Consider the following 16,956-nt stretch of genomic DNA (forward strand, 5'->3'; position numbering starts at 1 on the left):
AGTTATCAATAATGTATCAACAAACAAAATTAGCTAAAGGATTAGAATGTATTTAAGATTTTTCTGTATAATTACACACACTTCTTTTTTTATTGTGTTTCTTTAACAGAATCAAAGATGATGGAATCAGAGAAGGAACTTGTGGCCAAGATGTTGCGGGCAGTTTTGCAGGCAAATAAAAATGGGGTACCTCTAAGCAAATTACAAGCAGAATACAAATCATTCACTGGTGAACCAATTCCCTTTAAGGATATGGGATTTCATGCCCTGGATGCATACTTGAAAAGCATTCCATCAGTGGTTCGAATTGAAGTTAGCCGTGTTGGTGAGGTAATGGCAAAATGGTTAAATGTAAATTAATTCTGTATTCTTTATAAAATAAATTGTTTGCATTTCCATCATTTGGGGGCATTTTAAAAGGAGTATTTTTATATTATTGGCCAGATAGAACGTGTTCCCTCATTGTAATCAACAGTTCCTGAGGAATAGGTGCAAATCTTAACCTTCTCTATCATTTATTGGTCAGTATCTAATTTGTGTGTTTGATATATACACTTTTCTAATGTACAATGCTATGGGAATGCAATATGTTAAAGTTTTATAAATGCATGATAAAAAAAAATACTGCTTTTTGAAGATGCATGCAATTTAAATTGCACACATACGTTTGGCACTTAATAAATTATAAACCCAAGGGCAATGACAGATGAGGAGATTAGTTGCCCCTGCTAAAGGAGATTTGTCGCAGGCGACTAATCTCTTCCAAATGTCTTCCCACCGGTGATATTGCACTTTTTCCCACTCTTCTTTGAAAGCAATTGTAGCCAAAATGTCAGTTATTTGTGGGTTAATATTATTTTTACAATAGTTTAATAAATCCAGTAGTTACAAACTGCCCTTTTGGTCCTGTGCCAGACCATTATCATTTCAGTATTATCTTTTTTTTTTATATGGGTATGGTTTATTTAGCTAGAGCTCTAAAAAAGCAGTCTAAGCACATTAACTGTTGAGAGCGCTGAATCTTTATTATCAGCCAGTATTTAGTCTGTTGAACAATAGTCATTGCTGTGTGTCAGCTGGCATTGAAAACAAAGTGCCATTAATCCGACTAAAGCCATTTGACCTGGTGTGTATAATTTCCAGAAGTATTTTCTGAAAGAAGATATTTTACAGGAATTAGGGATTGTCTGCTTTTCTATCAAAATTTTTTGCAGAACTGTTAGACTTGAATTTGTATTTGTACCAAGGTACCAGATGACTCTGCATCCTGTATAGTTTATGATACAAAGGATCTAAGGCATTACAATTGAAAAGCTGGTTTATTGTTTACTGTATTTGCAGCATAGACTGAGCTGTGTTATGAGATATTGGCCAATGATATATCGCACACTTTTGTTTATTAACAATATTGTTCGTAGTTGGTGGCTATCCTATCTATATATCTAAGTTCATAGTTCATCAATGTTTGGACAGTGGCACATTTTCATAATTTTGACTCTATATGCCACCACAGTGGATTTAAAAGAAATCAGTCAAGCTGTAAGAAAAGTGTACAGTTTGTGTTTTGGTTCAAGGGCTTGAAAAGAATCATAAAGGTGGCCATACACAATACAGTTACGATCTTTCCCATTATGATTGGTCATAGGAAAGATCCTATGTTAAGAGCTAATCAGATATGCAGGTAAATACATAGGGGGGAATTCACAAAAGTGGAGGTAGCCCTTTTTTGGAGTAAAAGTGGTGGAAAAACTAGCAGAAAACACTTTCTCCAGATTCACAAACAGAAATCCGCCTAAATTCCGACTCAACCGCCACTTTTCTGTTTTTGGTGGAAGAAAGACAGTTTACAGAAACTTTTGTGAATTTGTCGTTGAAACGACATTTATACGACGTTTTAACGACATTTTTTCCCGACATTTTCAAAATGGAGTAAAGCGCAGTGTAACTCTGTAACTTTGTTTCCCTCAGTCTCCATTTCACACCTAAGGTAGGGGCCCCATTGGGGGGTCATTAACATATTAATGGGGATTAGCAGCCTATTGTTAGGGGACAAGTTTCTGTCTTAACCCTAGAACAATAGGTGCAAAAAGCCTCATTAACATTTTATAAACAAGTAAAACACTGATTAAAAAAAGTTTAATTTATATCTTATATATAAAAGATTTTTACCTCACATTTGCATTGCTACGCTAGTTTTAGCTTAATCAATGAGGCAATAATAAAAATTTTGTGTGAATATATTGTAAACATTTTTATTAAAAGGAAAAGTAAAGCCTCCCAGGCTATTGGGGTACAGGGTTGGACTGGCCCAACAGGGCACTGGATAAAAACCCAGTGGGCCCTAGTCCTGTTGGACCTCTATTCACTGGGCATGTTGGTGTGGGGTCGGATTGCTGCTGCCCAGTAATGAGTAGGGGCGAGAGAAGACGGTATTTAGACCCTTAAATCTTGTTACAGGAGTGAAATTACACAGAAATATAGAAAACATTAGAAAGCCCAGATTGTCCTGAAAAAATGATGTATAGTTTCCCTGGGCAAACTAAAATTACCCCCCAGGAAATGCCCCAAAGTGAAATGACAAATGGCATATGAAATGCAAAATCCTGCTGGTAAAATCCGTATCCCAAGGCTCCTGTAGCTGTGGGACTGGGTTTGATGGCACCGACATTTACTAACAGCTTAAGGCAAATTCATAAAAAAAATGTCGGGAAAATGACAAAATCTGAAAACTGTCTGTTTAAAAGACAAATTCACAAAAGTGGAGATAGATGTTTGTTAATTAGGTGGAAAATCCGACAAATCTATCTCCACTTTTATTGTCGGAATATCGCCACTTTTGTGAATTCCCCCCAAAGAGTTCTTTACCCCATCTGACAATTCAGCATGAATGTTACGATGTTTAGGCACCTTCAAATGCGGTGACCAAAATTTTCAGTCTTGCCCAATCGATGAGGTGGGTGATATCCATGGCTTTTACCAGTACCAAAGTTACGCACAAACAAATGTATGGCCATGTTCAGAACCATTAAGCAATTATAGCTATTTTTGTACATAGTCCACCATGTGCAGGGGCTTAAGTAATTGGTCAAACAAACATAATCAAAAGTTTTATGATAAATTGTAATATTGTGTTAAAATCCTTTGCAGTCAATGACTGCCTGAAAATCTGGAACCCATGGATATCACCAAATGCTAAGTGATTCTTTGCCAGGTTTTTGTTTAATTATTTGCCGGGTTTTTAGTGCAGCTGTCTTTAGTTACTTCTTGTTAGCTTGTCTTTCTGCCTTCAGTCTTATCTTCAGCAAGTAAAACTGACAGCCTTGTATGCCCATGCCATAACACTGTTTTTACAATATTAAACATATATGATATACTTCGGATCATAAGCTGTTTCTTCCCTTCTCTATACTCCTATCTTCGGTATTTTTCAAATCTTTGACTTGGTGCATGTAAAGCAGTCCCACCCTTTGGACTGCACATCAGCGTAAGCGATTACTGGGCTGTTTAGGTTTTGGGGACTTTAAAGGAAATCAAAAAGCGCTTAGTTATTTCTGTTTTCCAATACAGGTTATTTGCTATGCTGTGGTTTGCAAAGAAACTGCCAGAATTGCAGCACTTGTTGCCCACCAGAGAAGCTCTAAAAAGAAAAGTGGAGGCCAAGTGAATTGTCAAATGAGGCTTAAATATACTGCTCCCGTCTCTCATTTTGGTAAAGTAACTCTTAAATGAAACCTTTCTTGTCGGAATTTTTTGCTGACCTTATAGATTCTTGAGAAAGCACAACAAACAAATGCAATTATTGTTCCCATACAACAAGAACAAGATAACATTTTTTTCCTTACCATACTCTTTTCTTTACACTCTGAAACTCGTCAACATTGGTAGGGAGTGCATTTGTTTTATTAAGCCACTGCATACCTGGACAAGGCAGTACTTTTGTAGATCTTGATAAGCAAATTGGATATCATTTCAGCTTTAGCATAGTACAGCATGGAAAAAGGGAAAGGAGAATTGATGAAAAATAAAAGAGAAAAACAAATAGACTAACATATACTCAGTGACGGCTTCAAAGCAGAGGAAAGTATGTGACATCAGGTTCTCAAGCTGTACACAAAATTAGATTTCAGTCAGGGATACTTGGGGGGTTGGCATCTAACCACATTTCACATTTTTCTCAAATTTCCTTGGTGCCCCCCAAGCATTGTATGTCAATTTGGTTAGAGGCAATGGAACATTTATTAACTCAACCTATTTTTGCAGTGTAGAATAATTGGGGCTCATCCATTTCATAATTACTTTTTTTTTAAATAGAACATAATGGAGTGTGGTAGTGTTCTAGATTTTTTTTTTAAGGTCACTGACTCCTCTATTATGTCTAATAAGCAGGTCACAGGAGACCTGATTCCAGGGAGGAATGAGCATTCATTAATGTAGGAAATTACTTCTGTCCAGTACGTTACTATTCTAGGGCATTGTAATACAACAAATCCAACCTCTTCCATGCCTCTTCCCAAAGCTTTAAGCCTCAGGGGGGTGATATACAAATGTCTAATATCACTTAGGGATATTATTATTATATTATTATTTTTGCTTTGTCAAATGTTTTGCTTTGTCAAATGTTTTGCTTTGTCAAACAGAGCAGGATTGGAAGACTGAATTATGATATATTATTGAGATGGTAAATTGGAAGGGGTCTGAGCCCAGAGTCTGGGCTAGGGATGCAAGACAGCCCTCGCCAGCTTCTGATCTGCTTGGCGCCGCAGTCGCGCCAGTGACGTCACGCGCCCCTTCAGTTACTCGTGGCCTGATCTTAGACCTTGTAAGATCAGGCCACGAGTAACTGAAGGGGCGCGTGACGTCACTGGCGCGACTGCGGCGCCAAGCAGATCAGAAGCGCGCACAGGTGAAGAGCAGAGCGCACAGTTAGGATGACGTTCTGGGAAGCTGGCATAGGGAGAGCACGGGCGCAGGTACGCAGGGACACAAGTCCGTGGGGGGGCACATCCATACCATATACTCGAGTATAAGCCGAGGTTTACTTTTTGAGCACATTTTTAGTGCTCAAAAACTCGGCTTATATTCGAGTATATACGGTAGTATAATATGTTTTTGTTTAGCTTGACCTCATTTTCCATTAATTTTCAGGAAAGCCTAAAGCAACATTAAGGCAACCGGGTTTCACTCCTCCACAAGAGAAAATAATAAGAAAACCTGTGCCTACATCTGCATGGGGCAAAGGGAATACATTTGGTTCCCGAACATTTGAATATTCACCACCGCCTATTCCTCAGTTGTTTGGCATTGCACCAATTCAAATGCATCTACCAAATATTAACAGGTAACTGTATGTATGTATGTATAATACACAAGACTATTCACTGACTATTCTGCAAATTCCATCCTTATAAACAGTGCTTAGTGATGTCATCAGTTATAATTGAGGCATAGTGATGTCATTTCTCTCACATGACTCACTAAAACTTATGTATTCTAATAAATAATGTACCCCCTGTTGTAAAATATGACTTATATGACTTATAATATTCTTATATTTTACAATAGGGATATATTATTCACAATTTAACCTCTGTGCTTGTCAGTATGGATCTGATGTCCTGGGGATGATAGCCTTCTTTACTAAGAGCAAGCATAGTGTAAAAATGGAATCAAATTTGTATCTGAAAATACTATATACAGAGCGATATAGGTTTTTTTAGCTTTCCTCTCTTTACTTCTGCTCGTTTTGACTTAGGACCAGGGAGAGCACTGTACTGAAACTTTAACACATTTAGTACAGTGCTTTCTTTAAACACAAACACACACAGATTTATTTTTTTGCTGCAGCACTTGGTTTCAAGTGCTTTATTGGCTCAACACAAAGCTGAATCCAGTCCTAACCACTCAAGTTTACAATCGTTTTTGTTTGTAGAAAATGGCAGCCAATGAACATCAAGTTTTAGGCCATGGGTACAAGGAGCATTTGATCTACTTCCTGAGTGCAACATAAGTGCAACATAAGTGCATAAAAATGCCTGCTTTCACGTTTTTTTGGGTTATGGAGCTGCGTATGGTATTGGATCTGCTTCTCTCAGGTTGCAGAAAAACTTAAGCTTAGAGAAGCAGAACAAACACTACAGGTCCCCATGGCCTTATGTGAAAAGCATACATGTGAGGATGTAATCTTCTAATCCTGACATGCTAATTGAGGCTGCTGCAAGTATAACTATGCAATAAAATTGTTTGCAGTATAAGTGTTTGCAACCGTATAAGCAAACAAGATGTGTTTTTATTCTAGAGTTTTTTGGGTTTTTTTAATTTTAAGAATTACATTTTAGCATATGTTTATTTTGCTAGCTACAATATACTTTTTATACTATTTTAAGGATTTTTGAGGACCAGACTAGGATTCCGTTTTCATATTATCCCTGTCTGTGGCCTTGTGCAATTATATAGTCATAGTTTATCTTGGTTACGTCTCATATCTCTGTATCGTGCAATAGTGGGTGAATTTTTTTGGTTGTGAGGGGATATGAATGATGGTGGTGGCTTGCCTTGGGCACCAGAAGCTTTGACCCACATCCGCTAGAACTGCAAAGCATAACCTATAATATGTAAATGTAATGTGTTTTTGTAAATGTTTTCATACTTAGGGGGACATTTACTAATCCACGAATGTCCGAAAAGCGCCCAAATGCGTTTTTTTAGTTATTTTTCCGATTTTTTTTGTCAAGACTTTTTTGCGAATTGTCGCGACTTTTTCGTTGGTGTCACGACTTTTTTGCGAATTGTCGCGACTTTTTCGTTGGTGTCACGACTTTTTCGCGAATTGTCGCGACTTTTTCGTCGCCGCCGCGAAATAACCGTTCTGTCACGCCGAGTACGAAAGTTTCGGATTCATTCAAGCTTCAGTATCGTGACTTTCTTTGGGCCAGGTTGGAGCTGCAGAGTGCCATTAAGTCCTATGGGAGGCTTCCAAAATCATGCAAAGTCGGAAAGGTTTGTCCGCCGTTTACGAGCGCTTAATACGAAAAAGTCGTGACAATTCGTGAAAAAGTCGCAAAATGTTCGTTTCCAATCCGTTTTTTTCCCATTCGGGATTTGGATTCGTGGATTAGTAAATCTCCCCCTTAGTCTGTGAAACATAACATTTTCATAACATAATTCAAACTTAATGTGTATTTTTTACATTATAAATTCTTGATTTAAAGAATATAGTAGTAGCCTTGACAAGACCACAAGATTCAGCTTTACAATATTTCCATCAGTAACCCCCTAAAAACACACTGGCAATGTAGCCTGAATATGCTCTTTAAAGGAGAAAGAAAAGTATGATCACTGGGGATGCATAACTTTAGACCCCCTAGTGGTTGTAATCACTTACCTGATAACCTGAGCCGGTGCTCCTGTTAGCAGAAAACTGCACTCGCTTGGGGTATCTGTAAGCGAGTGTTCCTCTCCTTTCTTCGCACCATTTGCACTTACGCAGTTGATTGAAAAGCCAAGCTTTACCTAAAAAGCTTTTTTTCACTGTACTTGCACGTATTGGCTCCAGAATCATGAAGAAAGAATACAGGAGGAAGAGGATTGCTTGAGCACAGGTACCTTTATCTGGTGCAGATCAAAAATGAAATCTACAACTATATTCTATACAAGAAAAATGATTTGGAATGAATTAGATGAAGGAGTACCTACTGAAGCAATGCTCTAATATACAGTATGAATATGAATTCATAATGAAATTTAAGTTTTTTACTTTAAACACAGTATAGTACATGGAACAAGCAAACAGATACTAACATTGGCTAGAATAGGATTTGTTACTACAGCATAAAGAAGTGCAAGTTAAGAAAGCTCTAGCCCAGCACAATTAATAATTTAAATGAATTCTCCTGTTCCATAGAATAGGGTTACCAGATCATTTGAAAATTCAGGGACATGTCTAATAAATGCATGTTGCTGGGCTGTACCGATTTCATTAAAATTGAATTAACATCAGTGCAGCCCATCTAGCTCAATTTTCTATATGTATTCCTGAATTTTTAAGTGACCTGGCAACCCTTCCTCTTAGAGAGCACCTAAGGATGCTAGTTGAGAATGTATGACATCTAAAAATATTTTTTATATCTATTTTATGTTTTGCATAGGCATATCAAAATCTAATCTAGCAAATTAAAAGCAAATTTCAGCTTGATAAAGCATATGAAGTGTTGTTTTTTTATTATAAAGTTTTATATACAGGTATGGGATCTGTTATCCAGAATACAAAATCTAAAGTTAAAAAAAACAATGTGGTTGTTTTGTCATCAACATGAGATTAGTCTTTCTTGCTATAATAATGGTCTCATTACAGAGAACAACAGTTTTCATGTAAAACCAAGCATAAACTGTAGGTACACTAATCATAAATTAGTGTACAGTCAAATATCAGGGAAAGTGGTACTCTCTATTCATGTCAAGCATATTGCAAGACATTGGGAAGGGACAATGACTTTTATGGGTCGACACATGATGTCAAGAGATGGGGCTATGACGTGGTGATTGGTTGTCCGTCGTGTCATTCAGCACAGATTCCTGTCTGGATTTCCAGAGTAAAAAATCTTGACAGGCACTTTTAAAATCGGACTGGGCTGTCCCTATTAAGGCATGTTACAGTGTTGTACAAAAGTCATGTGCGTGGGGGCTAACATTTGAAAAAGAAAGTAAAATGTATTGATTGACCAAAGATGATCATGAATTAATAATTTATTTAAGCGGAAGTCAGGATTAAAAAAAAAACCCAAGATGGATTGTTCAGAATTCTGTCTTTGTTTTAGATGCTCTGAGTTTTATAGCAACCAGACTTCCTACGCAACCACAGAGTAGTAGTTGTGCTTCCCTGTGTTCATTTTAACTTGTAATACTGTATGCTTCCACATATTAGTGAACATCTAACTTTATCTATTAGTCTGCAATACAACAATACTAAAGTCTGATGTGTAATATAGTCTGTTACTGAATTACCTTCTAATGAAGCATCTCTAAAAATGTCATATCTCTTGTTTTAATCAGCTTTTTGATCTCTTCAAAATCTATTTTATGGAAGATGACAAAAATACATTTTAATTATCTGGTTGAGTTTCAAAATTTAGATTTTTCAGTGATTTTGATCTTGATATTTTTGTAAAATATTTAGAATCAAATATTTAATTGACTGTCTTGATAGGTTCATCTGTATCTCTTGTCTTTACTAGGCCTGAGAGAAAAGTAACACTTCCACCACGATTTCAGAGGGAGGTTAACTCATTCTTGAATCCCACTCCTATGACAGATTCAAATGGTATGTATACTGCAAATAATACATTTTTTTTGTTTGTTTGATCTTAAATGATGAACAAAGCTCACACTGTCATTTAGCACATTCACATGAATTTCAAAGCATTCATCTATTTTTTTATGGAATTATTTTTAAAGTATATGTAAACACTAAAAACTAATTCATTTTTTTTTTGTGTCCAAGACATCCGATATTTTAGACAATACAAAAATATACTCAATTTTCTAGCAACGCCACCTGATGTTCACATTGGCCAAATGTGTCTACAGATAGGAAAAATACATTAGCTCTGAAAAAAGATAGGTGTGTGATGTTGCTTTGCTTAAAGGGTTAGTTCACCTTTCAGCGAACTCTTGCTATGTTATAGAATTTAATATTTTTAGAAGCTTATCAAGTAGTCTTTATTTTTGTATAGTTTTTAAATTACTGTATATACTCGAGTATAAGCCGATCCGAATATAAGCCGAGGTACCTAATTTTACCTAAGAAAACTGGAAAAACGTATTGACTCGAGTATAAGCCTAGAGTGGGAAATCACAGAAAAAGAGGAAAGCACCTTCACGCAGATGAACTGCTTCAGCCTTTATTCAAACCACAGCACACACATGCATCGTGCCGTGTGAACAGTAAGGCTGAGCGTTTATATATTCAAATTTCCTAGGGTGGGAAATGCAGCCACATATATTTTGAAACTACAACCAGCACCCAAGAATGCAACCAATTTTATGTGATGCATGGATCCTGTTTACTAGATACAACACAAGCATCCATTGCAAAGAAACAAGGACACGTATATCTGTTTTAGTACAAGGGTAAGGACCTGGTTTGCAGCACAGCCTACCAAAGCTCATATCAAATGTAAAAAAACAGACAGGAAAAGCCAAGAAGGACAAGAGGGTGGCTGAAGGCCAAGAGTGAGGATGGTATCAGATTTCTTCTATAGAAGAACTTGGCTGGGCCTGGAACAGTATGGAGAACAGAAAAGCTGCCACCAAAGAGGACAGCTTATTCTACATAAATGACTGATTGGGTATCCGTCTCTGCACAGGTTACCCACGGACTACCAAAGCACCAAAAGAGCAACCAATAATTTGATTAAGGAAGAATGCCAATACTTCCATTTGCCAGGTCCTGGCATCCACCATGAAGCAATATGGATTCGAAGATGGAACGAGCTTGTTGTGCGCTGCCAGGCTCCCCTCCCTGCGGCTCCCTCCCCCCCAGCGACTTCCTCCAGTTCCCCTGCAGCTCCCTCCAGCTTCCCCCCCCCCTGTGGCTCCCCTCCCCCAGCAACTTCCTCCTGTTCCCCTGCGGCTCCCTCCAGCTCCCCCCTCCCGCGCCTTCCTCTTCTGCCTCTTTCCTGCAAAGAGAACCAAACAACTATTGATCTGTGAGTTTGCAGTTTTAATTTTGTTGTCACTATGTATTACTTATACTCCTATTCAGTCCCTCTTTTTTTCATGAACCATTTTTTCACTTAAACCAGTGCCTAGTTGAACTCTAACAACCATGTAGCCACTGACATTGCACACTGGAGAGCTCCTGAACAAAAAGCTAAATCAATTAAAAACCACAAAAAAATTAAAATGAAGACCAATTGCAAATTGTCTAAAAATGTCACTGCCTGCATCATGCTAAAAATTAATTTGAAGATGAAATACCCCTTTAATACTAGAGAAACATCTGATAACTCTTTATCAGAGCAGAAGCCCCTGATATGATGCATTGGGAGATAACATTTTAGTCTGAACAGACAGCCTGTAACACAGACCCAGAATCTGTAAACTACGGCAAATGCTGTAGACAGTTTTTACCATTGTACCTTGAAATGCCAGGGACTATTTCCCTGTAAGAGCATGTTTTATTTAAATCTCCATCCTTTCCTCCCTAACCAAGGTGGCCTATCCAATTCATTGCATGCATAGCCTCATTTAGTCAAGCATTATCAGTTGCAGATAGACAGTCTGATAATTTTGAAAAACATAAAGAATAAAGACCCATTGAAACATTGCTTAGATGGGTCCATCCTCTTCAAGATTTCTGATTTGGTTTGGCTATTTAAGTTTTTGGTTTGGTTTTAAGTATCTTGGGATTTGGTTCAGTCTGGAAACCCATCCTGCAACTAGTCCATCCCTTGTTTATATGTATACTTATTTGCATAACCTGCAACAAAAATATAAAGATCTCTAGAAAGTAGCTGTACCGATCTTTGTAAAACATTCTTAAAGGTAGAGCTTTTGTGGAAATAATATTTCATGTCAGGACAGTTAGTTTTAACTGGGAATGTTCCCTTTGCCTATAAGTTATATTAAAGTGAACTCCTTTTAGGGCAACGACACACAGAGCTACATAGTAGCAGCTACTTGTCATGGCTACTAAACCCCAGAAAATAACTTTCCATAGACAGTACTAAGAATTGCCTCTGCTAAAACACAGAGACAATTATCGGTAAAAAAAAAAAAATCAGCATTGTCAATTTTTGCAGCTGTGACATGTAGCTGCTACTAGTAGCTCTGTGTGTCTTCAACCTTAAAATAACTGACTCAAAGCTGCATTTAGAGAAAGATCCTTCAAAATAACTCCAAGCCAAATTCTGTAATACATATCCTAGGTAAAATGAGATAGCCCCCACTTATGTATTAGACCTATCTGCCCATTCAAATTTGAGTCCTGCAAGGATTGGTTGGAGACCATTTTTCATTAGTACAGAGCAACTGTGATTCAAGGGGTTGAAAAACAATGATGAAGCAAAAAGGAAACTGTACCTTTTAGAACAAGTACTTAACAGATAATTCATATTTTAATAAGAAAACTATTAAAGATTCTTACCAAACTGGAGTATATATATCGGTAAATTCTGCCATTTTACATCTTTTACTATGACCTATCATTTTGTCATGGTTCGTGTACTCCTTCAGAGATCATTTGACAGGAAATAATGCAGCTCTAACTGTAACAGGAAGAAATGTGCGAATAAAAAACAGCATCTTCATTAGTTAGCTGAGGTAACCCAGAATATATGCGTACCCTTTGTTTATGTGCGAGCACGGTGAATCTTATGAGCTAGGGGCGAGGCACGTAGTACTTAAAATGGCAGTTTTCTGTTTAGGATTAAAGGAAAAGTAACACTAAAATTTTTTAAGTAAAAAAGCTATTCTACCCTGCACCAATAACTGCCCTATTATTATTATTAACATGTATTTATAAAGCGCCAACATATTCCGCAGCGCCTGTCTATCATGCAAACCACTTAGTATTTTAAATGCTTTAATAGAAAATACCTGCTAAAACTTGGCTTCCTGTCAATTGAACTACGGCGATATGGCGAAGGAAGGAGCAGCAACCACTATGCGACGATCGATTGAGTGAGCCTAGCCTTCTTAATTGTATAGGAAGGAGTCAGGCTAGGCGCGATCAATTGATTGTCGCATAGTGGATGCAGCTCCTTCCTTTGCCTTATCGCCAAAGTTTTAGCAGGTATTTTCTATTAAAGCATTTGAAATACTAAGTGGTTTGCAGGATAGGGCAGTTATTGGTGCAGGGTAAAATAGCTTTTTTACTTAAAAAATGTTCTGTTACATTTCCTTTAACCAGCAGCGCATACTAAAATGTATATAATATATATATTTTATAGAGACCTGCAGTGTATCTTTATCAGTGTATCAGGGTATCTTTCCTTTAAGTTCAAAGTCTTCTAGATAATGGAACATATACCTGTGTTAGATGCTGGTCCTTTTTGTTTTTCTTTTTTTTTTTTTTTAATATTGTATTTTAATGTTGTTCCTTTTGTTTTAGCCAATCATACACAAAGTTTGAAAAGTGTTGTTCCTGGCAGTGGTCAACCTCGCTGTGACCTCTCTGTGATCCAAAATAACCTGAAAGAGCTTCTGAACAAGCACAGTAATGGTTTATGGCTGTCGAAGTTGCCTCAGTTGTACAAGGAGACCTACAAACAGGATTTGGGTGGTGAAATGTTGAAACAGGTTCCAAGTTGGACACACATATGCATGGTATAACTTTTGATTTTTTTCTTAGTTAATTCTGTTTTATTAAATTATTAGTAAAATTTTTAATGAGGTGCATTTTAAAGGGGACCTGTCACCTCAAAAAAAATTCCAAATTTATTTCTACCATGTTAATTAAGCAAAACAAACTTCACTTACACTATATAATGTTTATAAATCTTGTTTCCTTTAGTCTTGGAGTTAGACTATTATAACAAGCAGGCAGTTGAGAATTGCAGTGACATCTAGGTAGTGCTGAATGGAAACTTAAAGTTGCGCCTGAGGCATAGTGGCGGGGCAGGCAATATATCATGGACAGCTGGGATTTTTAAATGCCTTTATAATGTGTTTGTATGTGTTAATAAAAAAATTTGGTTTTCATGTTTAATTTGAAACAGACTTTATACAGCTTTTTATGCCTGGGTGACAGGTCCCCTTTAAGAAACTTTATGTAGGCAAAGTCCTGTATTTAGATTTCATAATCACTGTTGGGGCAATGACACATAGGGCACCATGTTGACTAAAAATGCAGAAGCACTAATTTTCAAGTGATAAAATGGGATTGCCATATGTAAAGTGTTTTGCATGTGTGGGTTCCAACACTGAAGGATTTAGGGCACTAGAAGAAGGCTGTTTCCTGTGGGTGATAAACTGTCCTGTGTGTGTAGTTAACATGCATGATTTTATCTAAATCCCTTTTTAAAAATAACCTTGATTAATGTTTTTCAAAAATATTTATTTATTTCAGGTTCAGAAACTCGTAACCATGGGCCATACAGAAATGGTTCTTTATTCAACTGCAATAAAGCAACCCTCCTTTACAAAGAATGTTCAAAATCACAGTAACAACCAAGCTAAGCCAAATGTGCCTGTTGATTCAACCCCGTCATCACCTCCTCTGCAAAGTTCAGGCAATATCCCCAAAGATGAACTTAAACAGAAAATTTCAAAAGTATTGACTAAGTATAGCAATGGACTTTGGTATCACGCTTTACCCAAAGTCTTTGAGGACATGTTTAAGCAGAAATTGCCAACTGAAGTTTTAAATTTGGATTCCCTTACTGATATTTGCACAGTTGACCTTATTTCTGAAGAGCCATTTAAAGCTATCCTTTATGCTAAATCAGCTGAAAGGGCAAACCAAAATAGTAATCCCTCGGTCAACAATAATATCCCACAAAAACTCCAAGATCGAGAGTCACCCTTGTTGCCGGAAGAACCAGAGATGAATATGACTCCACCCCCTTTGGTCATACCTTCTGAGGCTTCTCCCTCTGTGCTCGTTGTGGAACTAAGCAGTACTAATGATGTGGTTATAAGGTGAGTGAAGGCCTATTTTGTGATTTTAAGTGTATATCCCTACAGTCGGAGTCCTTGACCAAATCTGTTTATTTAAAAAAAAAAAAAAAAAAAAAATATATATATATATATATATATATATATATATATATATATATATATATATATATATAATATATATAAAAAAAAGACAGACACAGAACATTTGCCATGCTCTCCTCTGCTCACTCATTCACTGCTGAGCTGCCAACCTCTGTGCCTTCCAGGTCGCCATTTTAATTAATCACATTCAAGATGATAACTTACCCAAGGCCCCAGATAACCATTTCCACGTTGCTCCAAATTGGTTAAAAATGCATTAATTAAATTGAACTCTTCTAGATTTTTTTTTTTTACTAGGTCTTTAATTTTTATGTGTGCTATTCTCATTATCCAACATTATGTGCTAGTTGGAAATGAAGTCAAGCGGGAGGACCATGGGCAGGCAACTTCATCAATGTCACCCCAATTTGACTGAATTTCTGTATACACTGCCACTGACATCTTGTTTAGACTTTTATAATGCTACAGAAAGCAATGGGAACTGATAGGGATGGTTGTAGCTAGAAAATAATGGAAATTGAGGCAAAACTAATCCCAATCTTTTCACAGCATTCGTACCCACCATCTCTCTCTCTGTAGAGAACACTCTCTCAATCTCTTAAGAAAAAAAACAATGATCCTATTTGTTGGGAGCACTAACACATTTTATGGACAGTCAAGGGGACCTGTCACCCAGGAATCAAACGCTGGATAATAAAAGTCCTTTGCAAAGTAAACATTAAACTTTTTTTTTTTTTGTAATTAAAACATTCATACCGGTTATAAAGTTATTTAAAAATCTGAGCTGCCAATCATATATTGCCTGTCTGCCTCTAGGTATAGAAGTGGAACAGTCAATCACTTTCACTTTCCATTCAGTACCTAGATGTTGTTGCCCTCCTCACATTCCCTTTCCCTCCTCACGGTCTACAATAGTGTGGCATGGGCATTAGGTCCCCCATTAATTAAGCTCTTAACCAAGATTTTGAAGTAATACAAAACTTCCACAAAATAGTGCCTGTCTGCTGGCTGTCATTGTGAATTCCAAACTGAAGTAAACAAGATTTATAAAATGTATATAAAGTAAATAAAGTTCATGTTGTTTAACTAGCACGATAGAAAAGAATTTGGAATTATTTCTTTGGGTGACAGGTTCCATTTAAGGGCCAATGCCCAAACCTCTTATTTATGTTTGTTTGTTATCCAACTGCTTAGACTTAGACTGTTAACTCTAGGGGGCAGGGACCTCCATCTGTCTGTGTCTCTTACTACATGGCACTTAATTTTAGAAATAACATAAAATAATTAAAGACATGCTTCCTAATGATTCCATTTATAGCTTATTTTTTATTTTTCCATACAAGTTTAAAAAATTAAGCAATATATATATTTTAATTAATATGGTTGATTCTTAACAAGTCAAGCGATTTCTTTAGGGATGGTTTTAACTTCTTTAGGGATGGGTAATAGAGGCATTTCACAGTTATTCTCTCCTCATCTGTTTAAATCTATAATGAATTAAATTTAAGCTTATCGATAAAAAGATTCTTTCCATTAGAAACTGACATTTTCTTATTAACCTTTGTGTAACAATATTTATGTCTTAGGTATATTGGCCGTGACTATTCTGCTGCTCAGGAACACATGGAAGATGAAATGAAGGACTTCTGCAGCAAAAGTTCTACTGCAAAGATTGGCTTTTTAAGGGTTGGTCAGCTGGTGGCTGCAAAAGCAGAGGAAGATGTTTGGCTGCGAGCACAGATATCTGCAATTGAAGGCAAAAAAGTCAAGGTTTATAGTTTTTCTTTTATAAATATCCAATTCCTCTTTCATCATTTTATTTTATTTTTTTTTAAATGTATAGAATTACAATAGAGAATAGTGCTTGTGTGGAGTTTGCATTAAAGCCAGGACATTTTAAACTACAGTTTCATCCACACAAGTATGAAGATGTTTATGATACACTGGCAAGCAATTTCTTTTGTGAAATCCAGAAAATTCCGAATTATGGAAAGGCCATATTACATAAACTCCATTATAAGCAAATAATTTTGATTTTTAAAAATTTCCTTTTTCTCTGTAATAATACCAACTAAGATATAATTAATCCTTAATGGAGGCAAAACAAGCCTATTGAGTTTATTCAATATTGAAATGATTTTTAGTAGACTTAAAGAATAAGTAAACCTTCTTTTTTTTTTTTTTTTTCTATCGGTAAAATTACTCTAAACAGTCTCCAGAATTACCTACCTTTGTCCC

General features: G+C 36.6%; 1 protein-coding gene across 1 annotated transcript in view; it reads left to right on the forward strand.

Moving 5' to 3' along the window:
* Positions 1–16,956, forward strand: part of tdrd7 (tudor domain containing 7) — a 35,528-nt gene that overhangs the window by 5,140 nt on the left and 13,432 nt on the right. The window contains 7 exon segments of the mRNA NM_001011355.2: positions 110–330; positions 3,568–3,709; positions 5,146–5,338; positions 9,231–9,316; positions 13,109–13,323; positions 14,066–14,637; positions 16,305–16,488. Of these exon segments, the coding sequence (NP_001011355.2) occupies positions 118–330; positions 3,568–3,709; positions 5,146–5,338; positions 9,231–9,316; positions 13,109–13,323; positions 14,066–14,637; positions 16,305–16,488 (1,605 nt within the window). The 5' untranslated portion in view covers positions 110–117.

Source organism: Xenopus tropicalis, chromosome 1 (genome assembly GCF_000004195.4).
Source record: "Xenopus tropicalis strain Nigerian chromosome 1, UCB_Xtro_10.0, whole genome shotgun sequence".
NCBI lineage: Eukaryota > Metazoa > Chordata > Amphibia > Anura > Pipidae > Xenopus > Xenopus tropicalis.